This window comes from Anser cygnoides, chromosome 5 (genome assembly GCF_040182565.1).
Source record: "Anser cygnoides isolate HZ-2024a breed goose chromosome 5, Taihu_goose_T2T_genome, whole genome shotgun sequence".
In the NCBI taxonomy this organism is placed as follows: Eukaryota; Metazoa; Chordata; class Aves; order Anseriformes; family Anatidae; genus Anser; species Anser cygnoides.
Window position 1 is genome coordinate 49,977,270 of NC_089877.1, and position 18,455 is coordinate 49,995,724.

The window sequence follows — 18,455 nt, forward strand, 5'->3', positions numbered from 1 at the left end:
CAGCATAACTATAACCAACGCCAACTTCCTTGCTAACAGAGGTGTTCTGTGCATAAATTTTGAAGTAACAGGTGAAAAAGAATCAGTGATGAGCTATTAGCAAGTTATTAGCAGGAAAAAACTAGCCAACTGCTAACATATATACAATACCTGATCCAAAGCCCACTGATATCAAAGATGAGATTTTAATGTTTAATGCTTCTGTGCCCCATCCACATGCAAATGCTGAGATCAAGAGAGAAACATTACACTGTAACTGTATTTATTTTTAAAAAGTTATGTCAAATACAACCTTACATAGTTGTATCTATTTAAGCAGAATCTTCAAAATGTTAAACAGTACTACCATTTTCCATTCAAAACAATGACGAAGCATTTAAGCTTTCTATTTTAAAAGGTTTTTAGCATCATATGTTTTATATACAAAAAAAAAAGAAAAAAATTGTATAGAGATCTAATGCCAAAATCCTGATACTGAAAGTAGAGTCTCAAGATGAAAAATCTACTACTGAAAATGAATTCTAATATACAACTAACATGCAGGAGAAGAACAAAATTATTCCTTTAGGAAATCCTAATTCCACACAGTTTTGTACATAAGGGGGTTCATCTAGCAAAAGACAGAATTTTATCAATATTTGCATAAAGACTATCAAAGCTTTCCTCCCTTCTTGCCCAGTAACATCTAAATAATTACACCTCTTGTAAAACCTTTTTGTAAGTTTCCCCTTCTGAATTTACAGTGGCTGTACCAGGGGAAAAAAATGTGCAACGCTTATTTACTTTTCTTAAAGTAAATAATTTCTTAAAGTAAATAATGTAAAAGCATTTTGATGTTGTGAAAGCAGGTGAAAAGACAGATGGACTTTAACTTATTCTGAAGAACTAGAACTGGACAAGGAAAAGTACATTAAATACTGAAGCATTCATTCAATTCCCCAAATGCAAATAAGGCAAAAAGTGTGTATGCAGGTTAAAAAATAAAGTTTATTGCAAACCCCTTTGCTTTCAAGATAAAAAGTTGGATACAAGAAAACTACTCATTTGAATATAAATAATTAAATATTTGGACTGTTTATACAGTGTAAATGTATTAATATGAAGACCATCAACATGGTTTTAACTCAAACAACTGATCATGTGCATGTGGTGAGAATACATTATCTCTTGGAGTTTATTTAAAAAAACACAAAAAAACCAAAAAAACCAATGTTTTATGAGTAATTATGAAGATTTCCCAGAAGTTAAGCTTATTTAATATAGCACAGTACTGGCTTGTAACATGAACAACCATTTCACAAGTCCCTAAAAAAGTTTCTACTTAGTCTTTTCTTGGCTTCTTTTTCGGAATCCTTTAAAGCCAAATTTAAAGCACGTGGTGATAACAATAATTGTGCAATAATAATACTTACAAATATGAGTGCTTGTGCTCCCTAACTCCACTCCCCATAATATTTCCCACTAAGACCCCTGTTTGTACATTTTCATCAGCATGTTTGAAACAGTTACTAAATAATAGAAAAATCTCAAGACTTCTCGAAATAACTGCAACACTTTCTTTTTTTTTTTTTTTTTTAAAGAGCCCTGTCGACTTTGTAATAAAAAAAAGCAGCTTGGAAACAACACTATTTGTTTGAGATAGGGAAATAATACTACTTGTTTGTGCAGAAGTTATTTTAAGCACAGCTATTATGCCCACCACTCACCATTTTATAAATTTGTGATAAATGAAATAGTCCAATATTAAAACACATTGCAGACTTAACTTTGTGTTGGTAGTACTCCAGCTGAGAAATCTATATATGCCTTGCAGTGTGAAGCCTACGAATTAATGAAGTATGAAAAATAACAGAAGCACATGCTAGCTGAAAATTACATTTATACTTGCTGCTTATGTTTTGTTGAAGATGTTCAAGTGGCACAGAGCCCAAACGTAGGAGGAGAGTAAGCCAGTGGCATATCAGATTAGTTCCAAGCCCAGAAAAAAAAATGACAATTTATATAGTTCATATGTATAATACCATGCCTAACAAGAATTGCATTCAGGCATGACTGCATTACAACACTTTTTCCTCTTGCTTTCATTACAAAACCATGAAAGCAGTTTACAGAATTATACTTACAGAACGAATTGTGGAAGATATCTAGCAAGTATCACTCATTCCCACTATACCTTTGATCTCTACAGGCAGAAAACCACAAATTATGTCAGATAGACTGTGAGGAAAACAGTAAACGTCTGTTGGATGAATGAAGTATGAAGTTCCCTTAAATATCATATCACAATTACAAAATATATTGATAAGTCAATTTGTTTTTTACAATAAGACTTTGGCCTAAAGCTACAACATGGGGAAAAACAATCTTTCAGCTTCAATAGGAGTAGGTTCTAAATTAGTAAATATCGTATTTATGAGCATAGTTTGGACATGTTGAGAAGTGTTTATCATTAAAAGAATGAACACCAAGAAAGTGAGATCAGAATTTTTGTTTTTATTGACAGCTTCTTGGCAGGTCCACACAACTTGAACTTTAGATCTGGGTCATAAAACATGCTCTGTCAAGAATTAGCATTAGTCTTTTCCTTCGGTGCAATTAACACACAGCTTAAATTGTTACCTCTGAACTGCATGACTAGGCAGCTACGCCTACTTTACCAAACTTGACATTCCTCTGAATGTCAGACTGGTGTTTGTACAGTGATGCCGTTTCTCCACAGAAAGGAACATGGTTAGCCCTGTAATCTGACTCACACATTTGTGCTTTTCAGGCACTGTTACTTTATATTCCTCACATATTAGAACACTTGGGTGAAGGAACTTACAAAGTAACATGGAAGTTCAAATCCAAACCTCCATGCTTTAGTGATTACAAAAACATGTAGTTGTCACAGGTTACAGTTAATACATTTCAAGGGGCCTAGATTATTATTTTTTAACATGACTGCTATACCATATAGCTACAGAAATATTTATGATATTCTTACAGAGGATAAAAGGCTCGAGTTCCAAGAACTGGTATCAAGTAAGTCTTAACAAGCTTTGCCAGCCTACACCTACTTATTAAATGGAGAGTCTTATTTCAGAATCACTTTATGGCACAACAAAGGAAGGAAAGGTAAAGCTGTGGATAATTTGCAAACAAGCAAAGAAATAATTCAGTGCTTTACAGACTCATTTTCTGTTTTCAGTTTCATATAAATTTCAGTCAGAAATCTACATTCTGAAAAATATAGCATTTCAAAATGGCATTTGCATACATGTAACATTTTAAAGCCATTGTTTGGCTGTATTACTTTAATATATTACAAAGATTGATTACGTGCATGACAGGATTCCTTAAAAAGCAAAATTTTAAATCAACTTCAAAGAAGTACTGCTGTCTCATGTCGAAATCCACATCATCTTACACATACCAGTGGTTATGGTGACATTATTGGAAATTTAGCATACAGAAAACAGAATTCTACCCATTTATGTTTAATATAATATTCTAACCTATCAAGAAACCATCGCTGTAAACAGAACTTTACTGAGAGGTAAGAGCCCTTTCATGTACAGTACTACTTGATGCTGAATGTCAATTTCCATCTAACTACCATTCGGTCCATACTAACTTTGTTACTATTGTGTAATGATATAACATCAGAATATTTTGATAAAGAATTTGGGGTTTATCTTCAAAAGATTATTCTTAAAATGCCTGTGCTAACTGTTAATGCATTAAGTGGTATACAGCTTACATACTGTACCTACAACACTTCCATATAATTTATATGTAAACAGAATTTGTATTTCAAGCACCATTTAGGAAAACGAAACTTATCTGAATTGTTGCACTAAGTTGAAAGTCAAGTTTGGTCACCCTATTACACACTCATCCTGGGTATCAAAGCAGATGTGTTACAACCAATAGAATAAACTATCCCCCATCCTTTGCTCCCCAGTTTCTCAGCATCAGAAACAGCATGATAAAAAATTTTAAGGTGCATGAATAAAGGCCATTCCTGAAAAAGCTGCAACATTCTGACAGACACTCGAGAAGTATTTTGGAAAGAACACCCACACAGACATAAATATTCATTCTTAAAAGAGCTACTTGCACAGGGGTCACTTCAGACTGCAGGAACGCACGCTGGATATGTGGCACTAGTTTTTATGGCACCCAAATCTTCCCCATCTCCTTTCTCCTAGACTCAGTTAACAGCTCTTTCATACTAAAAGGCCAGAACAAAGGGTTAAGCTCAGAGAGGAAAAACTCCAGGAGGGATAAAAGAGAAAACCTGTTTAACCCATTATATTTTTACTGTAAAAACAGTGGTGTAAACAGAAGGAGCATAAGAAAAACTAACTAAGCAAATTAAAAAAAAAGTAATGGCAATATATCTGCCAAAAAGACAAAATGGCAAAGCAAAAACCCTACTTTAAACATGGATCTGAAACCTACAGTTGGAAGTGAAAGGAAAACCACAAAGCGTTAGACGGTCACAAGTCACTGAACATTCAGAAGTAACATTAGAATCTACAATACACTGGAGATTTTCTGTTGAATTGCCAAGCATGAAGTTTATGGATTCAAGTTTCTCCTGCAGAATGGGTCATTTCAAAAGTGGACAACAGGACCAAAAAGTTGACATCAAGTTTATGACTCATTCTGAATGACAAGTTATCTAAGATAAACATAATTGAATTCTTTTTCCCATCTCAAGTGTTTTCTTATAATTACTAATTTATGAACATAATTTATTATCTATTTTAGTATTAGTATTGAAGGACATCAGCTGACAACATTTTTTGTCTCCTTTTGTATTCTCTAGATAATTCTTAAAAACAATTTAAATTTGCTTTTTAAATGCAAGTTACAACTGCTACATATCTACCTTCAGCCACACGAGTAGTTTAAGTAATTTTAACAAGCTACTCTTGTGAACAGATATTCTGTAGCAGGAGTGCTACGGTTTTCTAAATTAGTGCAAACTTTTTGACATTTGCAGATTCCCTCTAAATTCTGAGCTCCAGCCCCCTTTCATTCCTGCTTCCAAAACTCTGAAATGAACCCTGCTCATGCAACATCCACACAGTAAGATTATAATGGAGACTTAGTGTTTTGACAATAGAGGACGGGAAAATTGTGATGTCATTTCTTCTCTTCAGTATTCAAGTGGTTTCTAACAGATTCCAGAGACATGTTCATGGCTGCTTGAAGCATGTCTTCTTCACTCATATCACCTCCTAAAGAAAACAAAATTATATGCATATAAATTGTAAGAAATGCACAGAGGCAGTTCTCAACAGCAGTTAAATGTTTTTTTTGTTCCTTCTGTTCGTATCTATCCTGTTCCCCCCTTCCTCCTGAAACTATTTTTTTTCTTTTTTTAAAAAAACATTTATTTAAAACTATAATTGAACATTTTACACTTAGGTTTCCATGCACAGTAGTTAGTTTGAATCAAGTCATGCACACAAATTTTGGATCACCAGTACTTAATAGCGACAAAGCTTACATACAGATCCCACCACAGATTAGCTTCTTGAATTATGCCCCAGACAAACTAAGCAACAATAACCAAAGCCAGAACTCAAATTGTCTGATAATTCACTCTGAAACAGGATATTGACATTCACAGCAGAATAGGCTTTTCAAAGAAAGTGATCCTTTCCTTTACCACCAAAAAAAGAGCAACAGCTGTGATGCATAGTCAGAACAGCTGCTGGGGTGAGAAAGCAGGCAGGCAAGGAAAATTAGGAAGCAGTGCATAACACAAAGGTGAAAAAAACCTTATAAATATTTCAGAGTTGGAAATACGTTTAAAAAACAATACCTGGGTCGGCTTCCAGAGTGCTTGAGCTTATAGCTGGCTTATCTTGTAGGTTCAGGGTCTGATCTTGCTGCGGCAGCTGTTGTTGCTGCCTGAAATAATTATAAATTTATAAGAAAATAAAGTTAATATCAGACTTGATAGTATGAATCCTGAATCCTATATCTCATTGTAAGGAAGGCCAAGAATGAGAAGTATAAGTAGTATAAGCTGCTGTTTGGTAGAATAACACACCCATACTTGAAATCTCTTAAATTGTTTCCCCCTGCTAGCCTTCAGACTTCCGTTCTCCCAACATTATATTCTAAATTGCACTTTTCCCAGAATTTGTGCTTTATCCTCTCATGCAAAATCTAACTTTTCTTATCTATAGCATTTCTCCCTGGTCTTAATTTCCTTCATCACTACAAAATAGAGACAAGGAAAAGCTACAACAACACCACAAGAATGTGTTAAGAACACAAAAGTGAAGCATCATCTAGATGACTTCCATGTGACGCTCAGCAGAGACATCACTACCAGAAGCAAAGTCTTAGAGCAAGAACATTTTCCTTCAAAAAAATGACTATGCAAGTTATTTACAGGATTTCGTGTGGAAATACTGTAACACATTCATTTGCTTCCCTTCTCAAGATTGATATTGCACTCCTAATAGTCACTCTGTTTACAGGCTTAATTTCTTTATAGGAACCATCCTGGAAGAGCAAAATTCTGGTATGCTATGAAAGCCTGTTAAAAGACAAAAGTTAAGCTGGACCTGAGTCAGAAACCCACCCACAGCCCAAAAGCACTGAACAATAAGACATTTACTTCCCAAATGCAGTTTTAGTTTTCTATCAGCTACTTTACTTTTCAAAATATGCTTGTCTTCTCCTTCGCAGTTCTTCTGAAGAAAGGGAGTCTGTCTGACTGGTGTGTGGTGACTGAGGAACATTCGTTGATAATGAGTTCAAGCACTCACTTCGACGACAACCTAAAAATCAGAACAAGACATACCCTACTAATCACAGTAAAATCAAGTTTGCAAAAAGCAGAGCTTAAAGCCCCCCCCCCTCAAAATAACACACACCCCAGCCTCCTCAAAGTGACTTGTTAGTGAAATAAGCACCTAAGCTAACTTCACTGCCATACTCTCTCCTTAGGACTGTTTTCCTTTCCTCCTACCACCCTTTGCCAATTTGTTCTTGCCTCCTAATGATCAATGTTAACATGAAAGTTGCAACTTTTCAAAAAGCAGGAAGCAAGATGCTACGAGAAAGTCTGGATTATCCTTCCAGGCCTCAAAGCCAGACTATTCAGAGAGCTTGAAGCATACTGAAAGAGTGGCTGACTGAAGCTGATTTCAGTAGCTGCTAAAGCATAAGCAACATAAATGCTAAGTGAAATTTAAATGAGCACTGCACCTTGCATGCTGAGTTGTATGGCTCTACGAAGATCAGCTTCTTCATCTTCCATATCAATTTCCTGCCTACTTAGAGCCAGGGCTCTTTGAAAATTCTCCTCATCTTCATCTAACATGCTTGTTCCATCAAAAGGATGGTTAACTTCTATTGCTTGGTCCACATCACTTCTGGGTAGCCTGTGAAGTCAATACATTTAAGGCATTCAGACAGTAATCATACTTTGAGACTTAAAGTACGTATTTTGCGCTGATTTAACTACTTATTCTTAAACTTTGGAAAAAAATCTATTGTGATAATCTGTTATACAAATACTTTCTCAGTTCTGTATAAAACAAACATGAAAAAACTACAATCATAGCCTTCGGCTGTAAAATGAAGATACTGAAACCCTGAACCTATGTATATATGTTGACGAGAATCTGCTTAACAGGAAAAACTTCAAAAGTAGTAGTGCTATAAAAGCCAGGAATATTTTTATTTGAACCCATTGCTAGTAAGATAGCTACACCAGCAGATAATAGTGCATGTGGTCTCTTCCTTAGGAATCTTTAATGACTACACTACAGTCAAAGATCCTCTGCAGACTATACATACTTTTCACATCACTACCAAGTAGTTCACTGTTTTTATTCCATCAATTCACAACACCATAGTTTACCTTTATGAAGTGGAAGAAATAATAATGAACTTGTTCCTTTGAAAACAGCTTATGCTTTTTTTTTTTTTTTTGGAAATCAGTATGCAATTTATTCACAATAAAAATGGGATAAAATTATTTTAAGTAGTACATTATGTGCTCTTGTAGATCAATTACCATTAATGATAGTTTGGTAAGGTTGGCTAACCTACTCTACTATAGTTGGAAAAATCACAATCATCACAAAAACTTTTGGACTGAAAGGGACCTTAAAGACCATCTAGTTCCAACCCCCTGCCATGGGCAGGGACATTTTCCATTAGGTCAGGTCACTTGAAGCCCCATCTGACCTGGCTTTGAACATCCAGGGCCAGTCATGTACAACTTCTATGGGTAACCTGCTCTTATCTATTCATACTGCCTGCAGAGACATTTTGATTTTAGCCTCTTTGCTTACTCTTAAGTACTCTTCAGTGTGTAAAACACACTTAGGTAAAGCACTGACTATTCATTAAGACTTATATGAATACAGCTACAAGAAGAAACCCAGTAAGTTTTATCAGTATTTCCTATTAAAAAGCTGGCATTAACACTTGATGACAGACTGTTTCAGCATAAGGTACTATCATACAACATACACTACTGCCAGTCAAGTAAAACCACAAAACCTGCAAATTCAATTCAGTCACACTACTTTCTACTCAGAGTGGCTACCAGTTAAATTCCCAACCCTGGCTGAGGCCTCAATATACTATTGTACGATTAAATCATCTGTCATCAGTTAATACAATGATGTTCAGAAAAGCTATTTTTATTTTTCAATATATTTGCATTTTCCTCACTTCATGACTCAAGCCCAATCTGGACTGTAGTCCGAATGTACTGAAAACACTTCAGAATTGGTGAAGTACTTGCACTGCTTTCAGCAATGATTTTGCAATTATTCTACTTTGCTACATGTACTCTTCACACTTGCATGCACTCTGCTGAATTAAGGGAGTTCCACGTCTTACATGGAGGAGTTGATTACAATCACTGCTAACTTCTAGAAGACTTCTAGACTGGGTAACAAAGGCAAAAAAAATGCAAATTATTACAGTATTTTTTGCACGCTTAAAAATGCGCTGTTTGTTACTCCACTAATTTGGTTTCATAGTGTGCAATAGCAAAAAGCATTGAACTAAAGGTACTTCTAATTACATCTTAAGAGGGTTGTCTCCATGTAGACATTTATCATAGAAAAAAATCACACTGAACATTATTAAAATGAAATCTGTTTACCTTACCTCTGTTCTCTTGACTGTGCTGTCTCTTCCCCAATTAGTTTTGGTCTCTGCACCTGCTGTACCCGAATCATCTGCAATAGCTGATCAGCCTCACAGTCTGGCAGGTCACCTTTTACTACAAATATGGAATAACCTGAGAAAAATAAATTGTAAGTCTACAGCATTAAGGTGCACACATCAATACTCTAAAATGCACATTTATATGGAATACAATGTGCAATTTATTAAAATGTAAGGCTCTACCTTTCATTATAAGGACTTGGGTTATTTCACTATTTCAGTAACAAAACTGAGGGTAATTAACTGAATTCATTAAGTTCTAATAAATAATGATTATTACCTACTTTTAGTTAATGAAATTTAACATCTGCAAGTTACTATTACCTTCCTGTTGTAATTGAGCCAAGAAAAGTGCAAGATATGTATCTGATATTAGTTCTGGACCCATCAAGAGAGAGTTCAAGTTAAACCACTGTAATTAAGAAAAAAAGGTTTGAGAGAACAAATTAGCATAAAGATTACTCTGTAATCCATTTCTCTACAATGTGGTCATTTTCTATGATGGAATATCCAACTCAGTCTAGTAAAATAAATCATCAAATTAGTAGTCTTTTGAAGCACAATACCTATACTGCTAAAAGTCTCCCTTCAAATACTCTTCAGCTAACAGGAGATCTGAAGCGTGGAAATTATTGCATGTTCTCTCCCATTACTCGACACTGGTACCAGGAAACACATTAAAACAAAAATCTAGATATAACAGCAGAAGAATCATTTTAGACACAAATCTAAAATACTCCTTAATCCTAGTTTTAAAACTGCTAAGAGATTGATGAAGGAAGAAATCTTTCATAAATTAATACTCTATCTTAACACATTAGTAGATACAGGAAACAAGTTGAACTCTTCCCATTATATTAATTAAACATGATGCCTTTAATAGTTGATGATACTCAAAACTATGGTTTACATCTGGATAATTTTTAAATTTAAAAATTAAGAAAAGTGAACTCAAATATAATACGTCAATAATATAACACAATATTACAATAGTTGACACTCGAGAAATATACACAAGATATTTCCAGTTCCCTGAAGACAACTAGTCGGTGACAACACTTCCACTAGGAACAAACATACTAAATAGGTACGGTAAAATATTCTATCTTTAAAATCCCATATATATTGCAATCAATTTGAAGAACTTTTTTATACCATACCCATTCAATATTATTCAATCTGAACTAGAGAGCACAATTTCAGACAGCAGAAGAATTCAATCTCCATTCTCAAAAAAAGGCATTTGTCTACCTAAACTTCTGTATATGCAGTCATACACTTGCAGTCAGGCCCATACTGTAAGTCACCTCTGTTCCAGGTGATTATCTACCCATCTGTCATCGAATCACTTGAATTCTCAGTCAAAAAACCCCTTCCCACTGGAATAAGGCAAGAAAACCACCAGTGTAGGAGTGGGGTAAGAATTAAAAGGTTATGTAAACATACATGACAGACAGATTACTGATAAACTCTTAACATAGTATGGAGGAGAAAGGTCTGGTGAACTAATTCTGCTTTAACTGTAATAGACTTAGGGCTTCGACCTTCTTTTCTATCTATTTTGTCTCTCCCTTCTCATTACTCTCTAGATAACACAACCTTGAATTGCTTTGTGTAGCTACAAGCTGCAGGTGCACGCAAAATACATCCCTCCTCCAACTAAAGAAGTTTTAAGCTAGAATGGTATCAAAAAAGTTCCAGCTGATGTGGTTATATTTATACTAGGGAACATTCCCATAGCTTTGAGGGACCATTCAGCCTTTTCAATTTCAAATACACAAAAAATGCCTTTAAACAATTATCAGCTATACTTTACAACTAAGCCAGAACAGTAGTTTGCTTACTCACAGGAATAATTGCATTTCTTTTAAACTGGATGACAACATACGTAGCCAGCATTTGGAAAATCGAATTGGCAGAGCGACTCCCACCCACTATGTTAGAATTTAAGAGCTTACTTCATGAACAGTTTATGACAAAAACAAAAACAAAGCCCACCACACCAAACCAACTAATTTATGTTGTGCAGAAGCTTATGCAGCATGATCCATAACAATTTTTGGCTACTGAAAAACAACTGCACTGGCATTACAGGAGACCTGCACGTGACTTGAGTTATGATGTATGTACCACGCAGGTGTTTGGCCACCCCTTGCTTTTAATAGTTATTTCCTGCTTATCATACAACTGCTTCAGATAGTTTTCAAAAACAGTGAAAAGCTGTGATTCTACTTTCCCCAACCTTATCCTTTGGATACCCTTAAATACTAAGGATTATAAATATTCATTAATACAGTGCAACTTTGAATTTTTACTTCTATCTATTGTCCATTTAAACATACAAAGGGCTATTGGCAACTCATTTTTACAATGTTGATAATGTAGTCCATTAAATAAGCTTGCATTTACAGGAATCCTAATCTTTATCTAAGACTTCCCCCTCTTCCATACAAACATTTTTCTGCTATTCTTCATGCAGAAAAGCAAGAAAAGAACTTGAGAGGTCACAGAGACTCTATCTCAGCTGCAGCTTCTTATAGGACAGGTTCACTGGGGAATAGATCCTAGGATCTTTCCCCAGGCTAACATTCACGAAAAGCTGCCTGGCATTTTTGTGATATAACAAACATTTACTGAAATCTTTTGTTATGACTATTATATTAAAGCAAATTGCAGCAAAAGCCTGCAAAAGGCCAACACATGGTCTACTTGCAACCGTTTTTTCCACCCCCACTCTGAAGTCAATTTTTAAATGAAAAAAGACAGTGTCACCTGTTTTCCTAACTTTCGAACTGTAAACCAGTGTTCCTTATAATTACAAATAAATGATTTTTCATTTCTGTAAAAAGAAAAACAAAAAGGTATAGATAAAATTAAATAATATTGGAGTTCATATTAATGTTTAAGTTTTTTGCTACCACTAATTTAAACTTGCATAATAAAATTTCAGTAATACAACTGCTGACATTACAGAATATTCATACTGCTTTTGTAACTTACAATATTTATAAAGTTGTCCTTTTTATCATATCCATATTACTGAAATCTCATACCTGTGATGCCACAGATACTAAGATGTCATAAAGGCACACAGGAGAGGTGCTCATACACACCACCAAAAGAAAAAAAAATCAAAGGCAGAGAGTATAAAAAAATAAACATCAGGATACAACAGAGCTTGAAACAGTAATTTTAAAGACACAGAACTAAATCACTGATTGTCAGTATTTTTCCATAAAATGGAAGCTAAAAATAATAATAAAAGAGTCTTACATAGGATCGATCCCAAGCCTCTGATACTCTGGGCTGTTGAAGAGGATTAGTTCTAAACCCCAAACTTTCAAGGCATTGCTTATGACCTGTCAAAAAACAACACTTTTTAATGAGTTATACCAATCAAATCTAATTTGAGCAACTGCAACCATTTTAGCCACTATCAACACGTGTATTTTTCTCAAAGTTTTGATTTCAAAACATTGCTAGGAAAACCAGGAATCACACTATTCAAATTGCAACTGTCATGAATTTACACGCTAATATAACACGCCTACCAGAGAGGGAGTAACAAAGCTATGATTTAACTAAGACATGTTAATAAACTTACTCCCCAGTCAAAGCTGTAATTTCACCTCCCACAAATACTCATATCGTCATCTCTCTGCTCTCAATGTACTGCTCTGCCCTCCCTCTCCACTCAGTGCAACGTCATCTTTCTCCACAGTAATAACTTGAAATTCACACCACTGGAAGGTCACAGCACCAACTCAGGCTCACTACCACAGAGCTACTGCTAGTGTTTTTCGGTTGACTATCCCAATTCATTTTAAAGAGCTGTCTATCAAAGCTTTCTGATCAATCTAAAGACTTGAAACTTTGCTTTTACTATATGGGAAAGGAACAGAAATATAACAAAATCCTAGGCATTGGTATAGCTTATAAGCTTTTCCCATATTTTAAGATATCAAAATTGGTATTTCGTTAATATTTTAGATTATTTCAAAGTCATTTTGACAGCTAATCAGCAGATTTGAAAATAAAAGTTAACTGAACTCTTCTACAAGAACTTTTTAATGCTATCTGTAATAATGCTGTAAGAAATTTTAAATCATCAATTCATCTGCCTTTCTGCCAGCGAGTTATGTAGCAAGTGAGCAAAGCAATGACAGGACAAAAAAGGTAGAATATACGGAAGGGTTTTTTCCAGCTTCAGTACTGCAGCAACACCATCAAGAATACAAGAAATGCTAAACTGTTAATCATTTTTCACAGAGTAGAAATACAGTGCTGCCCTACATCAGACAATAAGGAAGACAGAGGCTCTGCTCTCAAGGGATTCTGGAACACTGACAAGCACCTCTCAAAGCTATAGAGACAGCCAAAGGTGCAAAGCTTAGCTAACAGCTCGATTCCAGACACAAGCCCCAGTTCAGTGTTCAACACCTTTTTTGGTGTTCTGGTTTAAGTATTTCCTATTACTTACTTCTCCATTACACTCCTTAAAACAAAACAAAAACCTTTGTTTCTACTGTGGCTGGAGAGTGCTGTAAAAACTGGAATGGAGGTACGTCAGCTTCTTCCATTCTGCAGATCACTGCGATAGCCCTGTAACCACTGCCGTGTGTGAGATCACATATATTGCATAAAGAAAAAAATCTGTCTGTATAGAACAACGCTTACTTGAATTGAGAAGAATCCACTATCATCCATATTTACAGAAGGCTGCTGCTCAGCGTGAGATTGGGAGGGAGAAAAGAGAAACGTGGTGGTCAGAAAGAATTCAAGAATAAATAACTGCAAATATGTAAACTAATTATTTCCTACTCAGTAAGGCTGATTACAATGCCCAAACATGCTTATTAATTAAAACCTCAAACATTTAAATTAGAAATGCTTAGTGCTTAAAGGACAGACAGGCATGGAAGATTGTTCCCATCTCTGCCACTAGTTTACAAAAACATAAGGCAAAATTCTCGTCCTTGCCATGCCTGACCTTCCTACCTGTAAGATGATGATAATGTAGCCACCCCCCACCCCCTTTTTTTAAGGATTACTGTAAAGCTATACTAGTAATATTTAAAAATGACAAATCTGAAATACTTGAATGGAACTATTTAAAAATGACAAATCTGAAATACTTGAATGGAAATATCTATAAACTTAAGAAACATCAGCAAAAGAAATGAACCTTCTATAACTACGAAAAATAGCAAGCCTGTGCTACACAATATTAGATTTCAGGCAAATGTCAAACCTCAAATTACAAAGATCTTACCTGTAAAAATGTTCTATATTCTTCACTAGACACTCCTCCCTCTGCCATTCTCATTCTTTCTTCCTCATCCAACTGCTGTGCAATGGAAGATAACTCAACAGGGCTAAAATACTCTCCTTGTAGCAAATTATTCAGGCAGTGCTGAGCACACAACGAGCCTTCTTGCTATCGTTGGAAAAGAAAGAAACACCAAAGCAATGACAAAAGCATGTTAATGTTTTGGCCTGAAAAAACATTCAATGATTTAAATCTTGCAAACTTTCCCTCCACTCCCCCCACCATCATATTTTCTTCAAATGTATTACAGTGCAACCTGTAAAATACACCCCCCATCCTCACCCCACACAAATACGATGGGGTAAACCTACTACTGTATTTCCTAGAAGAAAATAAATTCCAAGTAAAAGTGTTTTTGGAAAATACTGTAAAATTGCCTATGGCCTGACCAAGTCACACAAGTACTTTGCAACCAGCAGGATAATGGATTCTGCCCTCTTCTAAACTACCACCATATGAAAGAGGAAGCTTTTTTTTTTCCTCCTAATTCCCAGTAACAAATATTCTCAGCAACACAGACTCTTGCTCTTTGTTAAACTTCTCATGTTCACCAGGTGCAGCTATCAGCAATCTGCTCTCCACATGTGGTTAAAGAAATGCAGACCACTAAGACTTCAAAGAGATGTAAAAGTATACATCTACAGAATTTGTTTCCTTTCTTTCAGGTTACTCACCCAGTTCAGGTTGTAACCAACTCATTTACTGCTCTGAAAGTGATAAGGTGTTGGAAGAGTAGGAAATCTCATTTTCCATAGGCAATTTACAAACAGGAACTAGGTAAGAGAAGCTAGTAACTACGGGTTGTAAAATCTTGCTCACAATGATGAAACAGCAAGAAAAAAAAAGAATTTAGCATATTCAACACTGAAAATATTTTTGGATAAACTATTTAAACACAAAACATCCAGCATACTGGAGATCACAAAAATTAATACAGAATTTTTAGACTGTCAACCCAAGTCAAAAATGAATAAATTATAAACAGTCATCATTTTGTTGCACAGAGTAAAACCGAATCTGAACGAATGCATGTTAGGCTCTACCATTTCATACGTGCAGATAAAATACTGTCTTGTTAAAAGAGAGAAATTATAGTTTCCCATCAAAAGCAATCTAAGAAATAAACTGAGAGAAAGACAAGATTAACATCAGTTTTGAAATGCATCTTTACTCTTTGTTTTAATCAATGCTCAGTTCTATTTATAAGATTATGCATTAAAACAAATGTATTAAAACAAAAAACCTCGAAGAATGAAAACCAGCCCCCCACCCTGCCAAACCCACACAAACTAAGAATACAAGAGCCTGCCTTAGAGGAATACTCTTCAAACAGCCATGAAAGCAACATACAAGTCACATGCGTGAATCTCCCATGGTCTCCCTTACAGCAGGAACCTTGAAAGTTCCCTTTATTCCACATTACAAAATCATCACTCAATTGAGCAGTGAGTTAAAGCTGGAGCAGCTGTACAGCCAGGGCACAATGGAATTTAGAAGCGTCATCCTCCGCAGCTCCTCCAGCTCATCTTCTCCCCACAACAACAAACCCAAGACACAGCAGCTCCGGTCCTATTGGGACCACAGCCCTGCTGCTGGCCAAGTGATACAACTAAAGCAGGGGAACCTGCTCAAGAATCATAGGCTTCTTCACCAGAGCTGTACGAAACCATTAGAAACAAACCAGTATCTATAAGATATCTTTGAAATTGAACTTTATTGCAGGCTTAAAACATGTCACTGAAAGGGCCTTTCTGTACTCGTACAGAAAGAATTTTATCTTCAAAGTGAAAACAATGTTTGTATGCACAATCTGTAAAAGCGCAGAAGAGAAAATCGATCTTACAGTTTGTAAGAGATGTTACTTTCATTACTTTCACGCAGAGAATTCTGTATCCTTCCATAATCTGAAATCCCCCTGTTGAAACCTACTCTGATATAAACTGCTGTCCTGCTTCCAGTGTTTTCAACCACTTGAACGCTATCAAAGACAGGGCCAACTTTTACACTGAGGGCTCCTTAAATCCAGAGCATTCCTACATTTTTTGCAAATGTCACTCCCCTGTTACAAGTGCCACATTGCTTAGGTCTTCATTTAGTTGAAAGTGTATCAATTTCCTTTATAAACACCATATTTTCTCATCCTTTTTTTAAAATTGAAATATCTTTAGTGTGCAAATTCAAGTGGGGTGTGTGTGTGTACATTCAGCATTTTAAGTATTTTGACAGGACACGAAATTGTGTGCTTGATGGAAAAAAAAAAATACCCCCTAAGAAAAAAGACAAAGGTTCGGGTAAGGTTCCCCTATAATAACAACAACAAATGTATGTATTTGGTAGTCTAATTTAAAACAGGCACACAGGCACTTTGCTAACTGCATAACCAACTGTCTAATAAGCACTTACGTTCCACATTCACGTGAGACACAAAAACAACCAGAAAACCCACAACCGAAACCAGCAGCAGCTGTGAACAACAATCAGTTTATAACTTGGAATCTAGCATGCTCCATCACTTTGATTTCAGCAGTTTTTAATTCCAAAACTACAAAGCAATTTTACTTGTGAGAACTTGAAGTTTCAGTTACCATTTCGTCATGCAACAGGCCAGGCAAGACAAAAGGAAGGTGCGCTTGTTTTCAGCTCATTGTCAAACCTCGACTGGGACTCAAGGTCACTGTAGCACAGGGTGTAACAGCTGAAATCCAACACTTATCCCCTGAACAGCAGCTGTTTAACATGATGGTGTCTGGCAAATTGTTACCCAAACCCAGCCTGAAAGAACACTCCTCAGGTTCTACTGATTCCAGAAAAGAAATTTTAGAAGTTGGCTTACTTTACTCATTAAGTAAACCAACAAGTATCCATGAGAACAGCATACAGAGACTAGTACTACCATTAAGACGATAAAAGTATCAGCAAGTTACATGAAAAACAACTAAGTTTCACACTGAGGCACAAACAGCTCCTATTTGGGAACTCTGCTAAATCACGGTAGCTTCCAGAAGCACATCCTCCAAAACAGGAAGCTGCCTGGCACCCAGAAGCCCAGTATCCGAGTTAGGATTTCCTTACCAGCACTCCATTTCCTCGCTCATTACACAACCCAAACCGAGGCAGGTTCAGCCGAGAAGCAACCAAGAAACCAAAAACCGTTCTGCTTGTCACTGCTCGTCTACACGGGAGGCTCTCTTCAAGACACAACGGCGTGCACCTGAGCACACCCCAGGCCCCTTCCTAAAGCCCCCGAGACGTGCACGGGGGCGAGGAGGCGCTGAGGCCCAGCCCTGCCCCTCTCCGAGCCCTGGCGGCAGCTCCTTTCCCCACAGGGCACCGCGGAGGAGGAAGAAGAGGAGGAGGGGGAGAAGCCGCAGCCCCGCGCTGCCAGAGGAAGGCTGTCCCTGCCGGGGGAACACCCTCACAGCCTGCCCCGGGGCTATGTGGACTCCAGAGGCAGCGCGGGGAGGTGAGGCCCGGCCGCCGCCCCACCTCGGCTCCTCAGGGAGCGCACCCCCGGCCCGGCCGCGCCGCCCCCCGCCGCTGGAGCCCCCCCAGCCCCTCACTCACCCGCTCGTGGAAGATCGCCTCCATGTTTACTGCCAGCGGCCGCCGCCTCCCGTGCCCCCCGCAGCCAACCAAAGCTCGCCTCGCCGGGCGCCGCGCGGGCCCCCTGCCGGCCGGGAGGGGGGGGTGCGCTGATTAGCGCCTGGCTGATTAACGCCTGGCTAATTAACGCCGGGCTCCTGGCCGAGGTAACGACGCGAACCGAGGGACGCCCTCGGCTTCCTGTTCAGCCAGGCCTGAGTGCCGCGTGGGGGCCCAGGCTGGAAACAGCGCAGCGAGGGCAGCTCCCTCGGCGCTCCGCCCAGCCAGCCTGGGCGGCCACGGGGAAGGAAGGTCCTCCACGTTCAAAAAAACCAAAACA

At 37.2% G+C, this 18,455-nt stretch overlaps 1 protein-coding gene across 3 annotated transcripts; it reads right to left on the bottom strand.

Moving 5' to 3' along the window:
* Positions 1 to 2,473: 2,473 nt before the first annotated feature.
* On the bottom strand, positions 2,474 to 18,367 carry ATXN3 (ataxin 3). Of its 3 annotated transcripts, none has more exons than XM_048070525.2 (11): positions 18,098 to 18,360; positions 14,477 to 14,641; positions 13,882 to 13,926; positions 12,478 to 12,563; positions 11,977 to 12,043; positions 9,529 to 9,616; positions 9,145 to 9,277; positions 7,222 to 7,397; positions 6,668 to 6,791; positions 5,822 to 5,910; positions 2,474 to 5,231 (listed from the first exon to the last, which is right to left on the bottom strand). In XM_048070525.2, exons 1-11 carry the CDS (start codon positions 18,119 to 18,121, stop codon positions 5,137 to 5,139), a joined length of 1,092 nt encoding a protein of 363 aa, XP_047926482.1. In that variant the 5' UTR covers positions 18,122 to 18,360; the 3' UTR covers positions 2,474 to 5,136. The 3 variants fall into 3 exon arrangements, with proteins under 3 accessions (XP_047926482.1, XP_013037499.1, XP_047926483.1); XM_013182045.3 differs by lacking the exon at positions 18,098 to 18,360 and adding an exon at positions 17,606 to 18,023; XM_048070526.2 differs by lacking the exon at positions 2,474 to 5,231 and having other exon boundaries at positions 5,820 to 5,910; positions 6,629 to 6,791; positions 18,098 to 18,367.
* Positions 18,368 to 18,455: the final 88 nt, after the last annotated feature.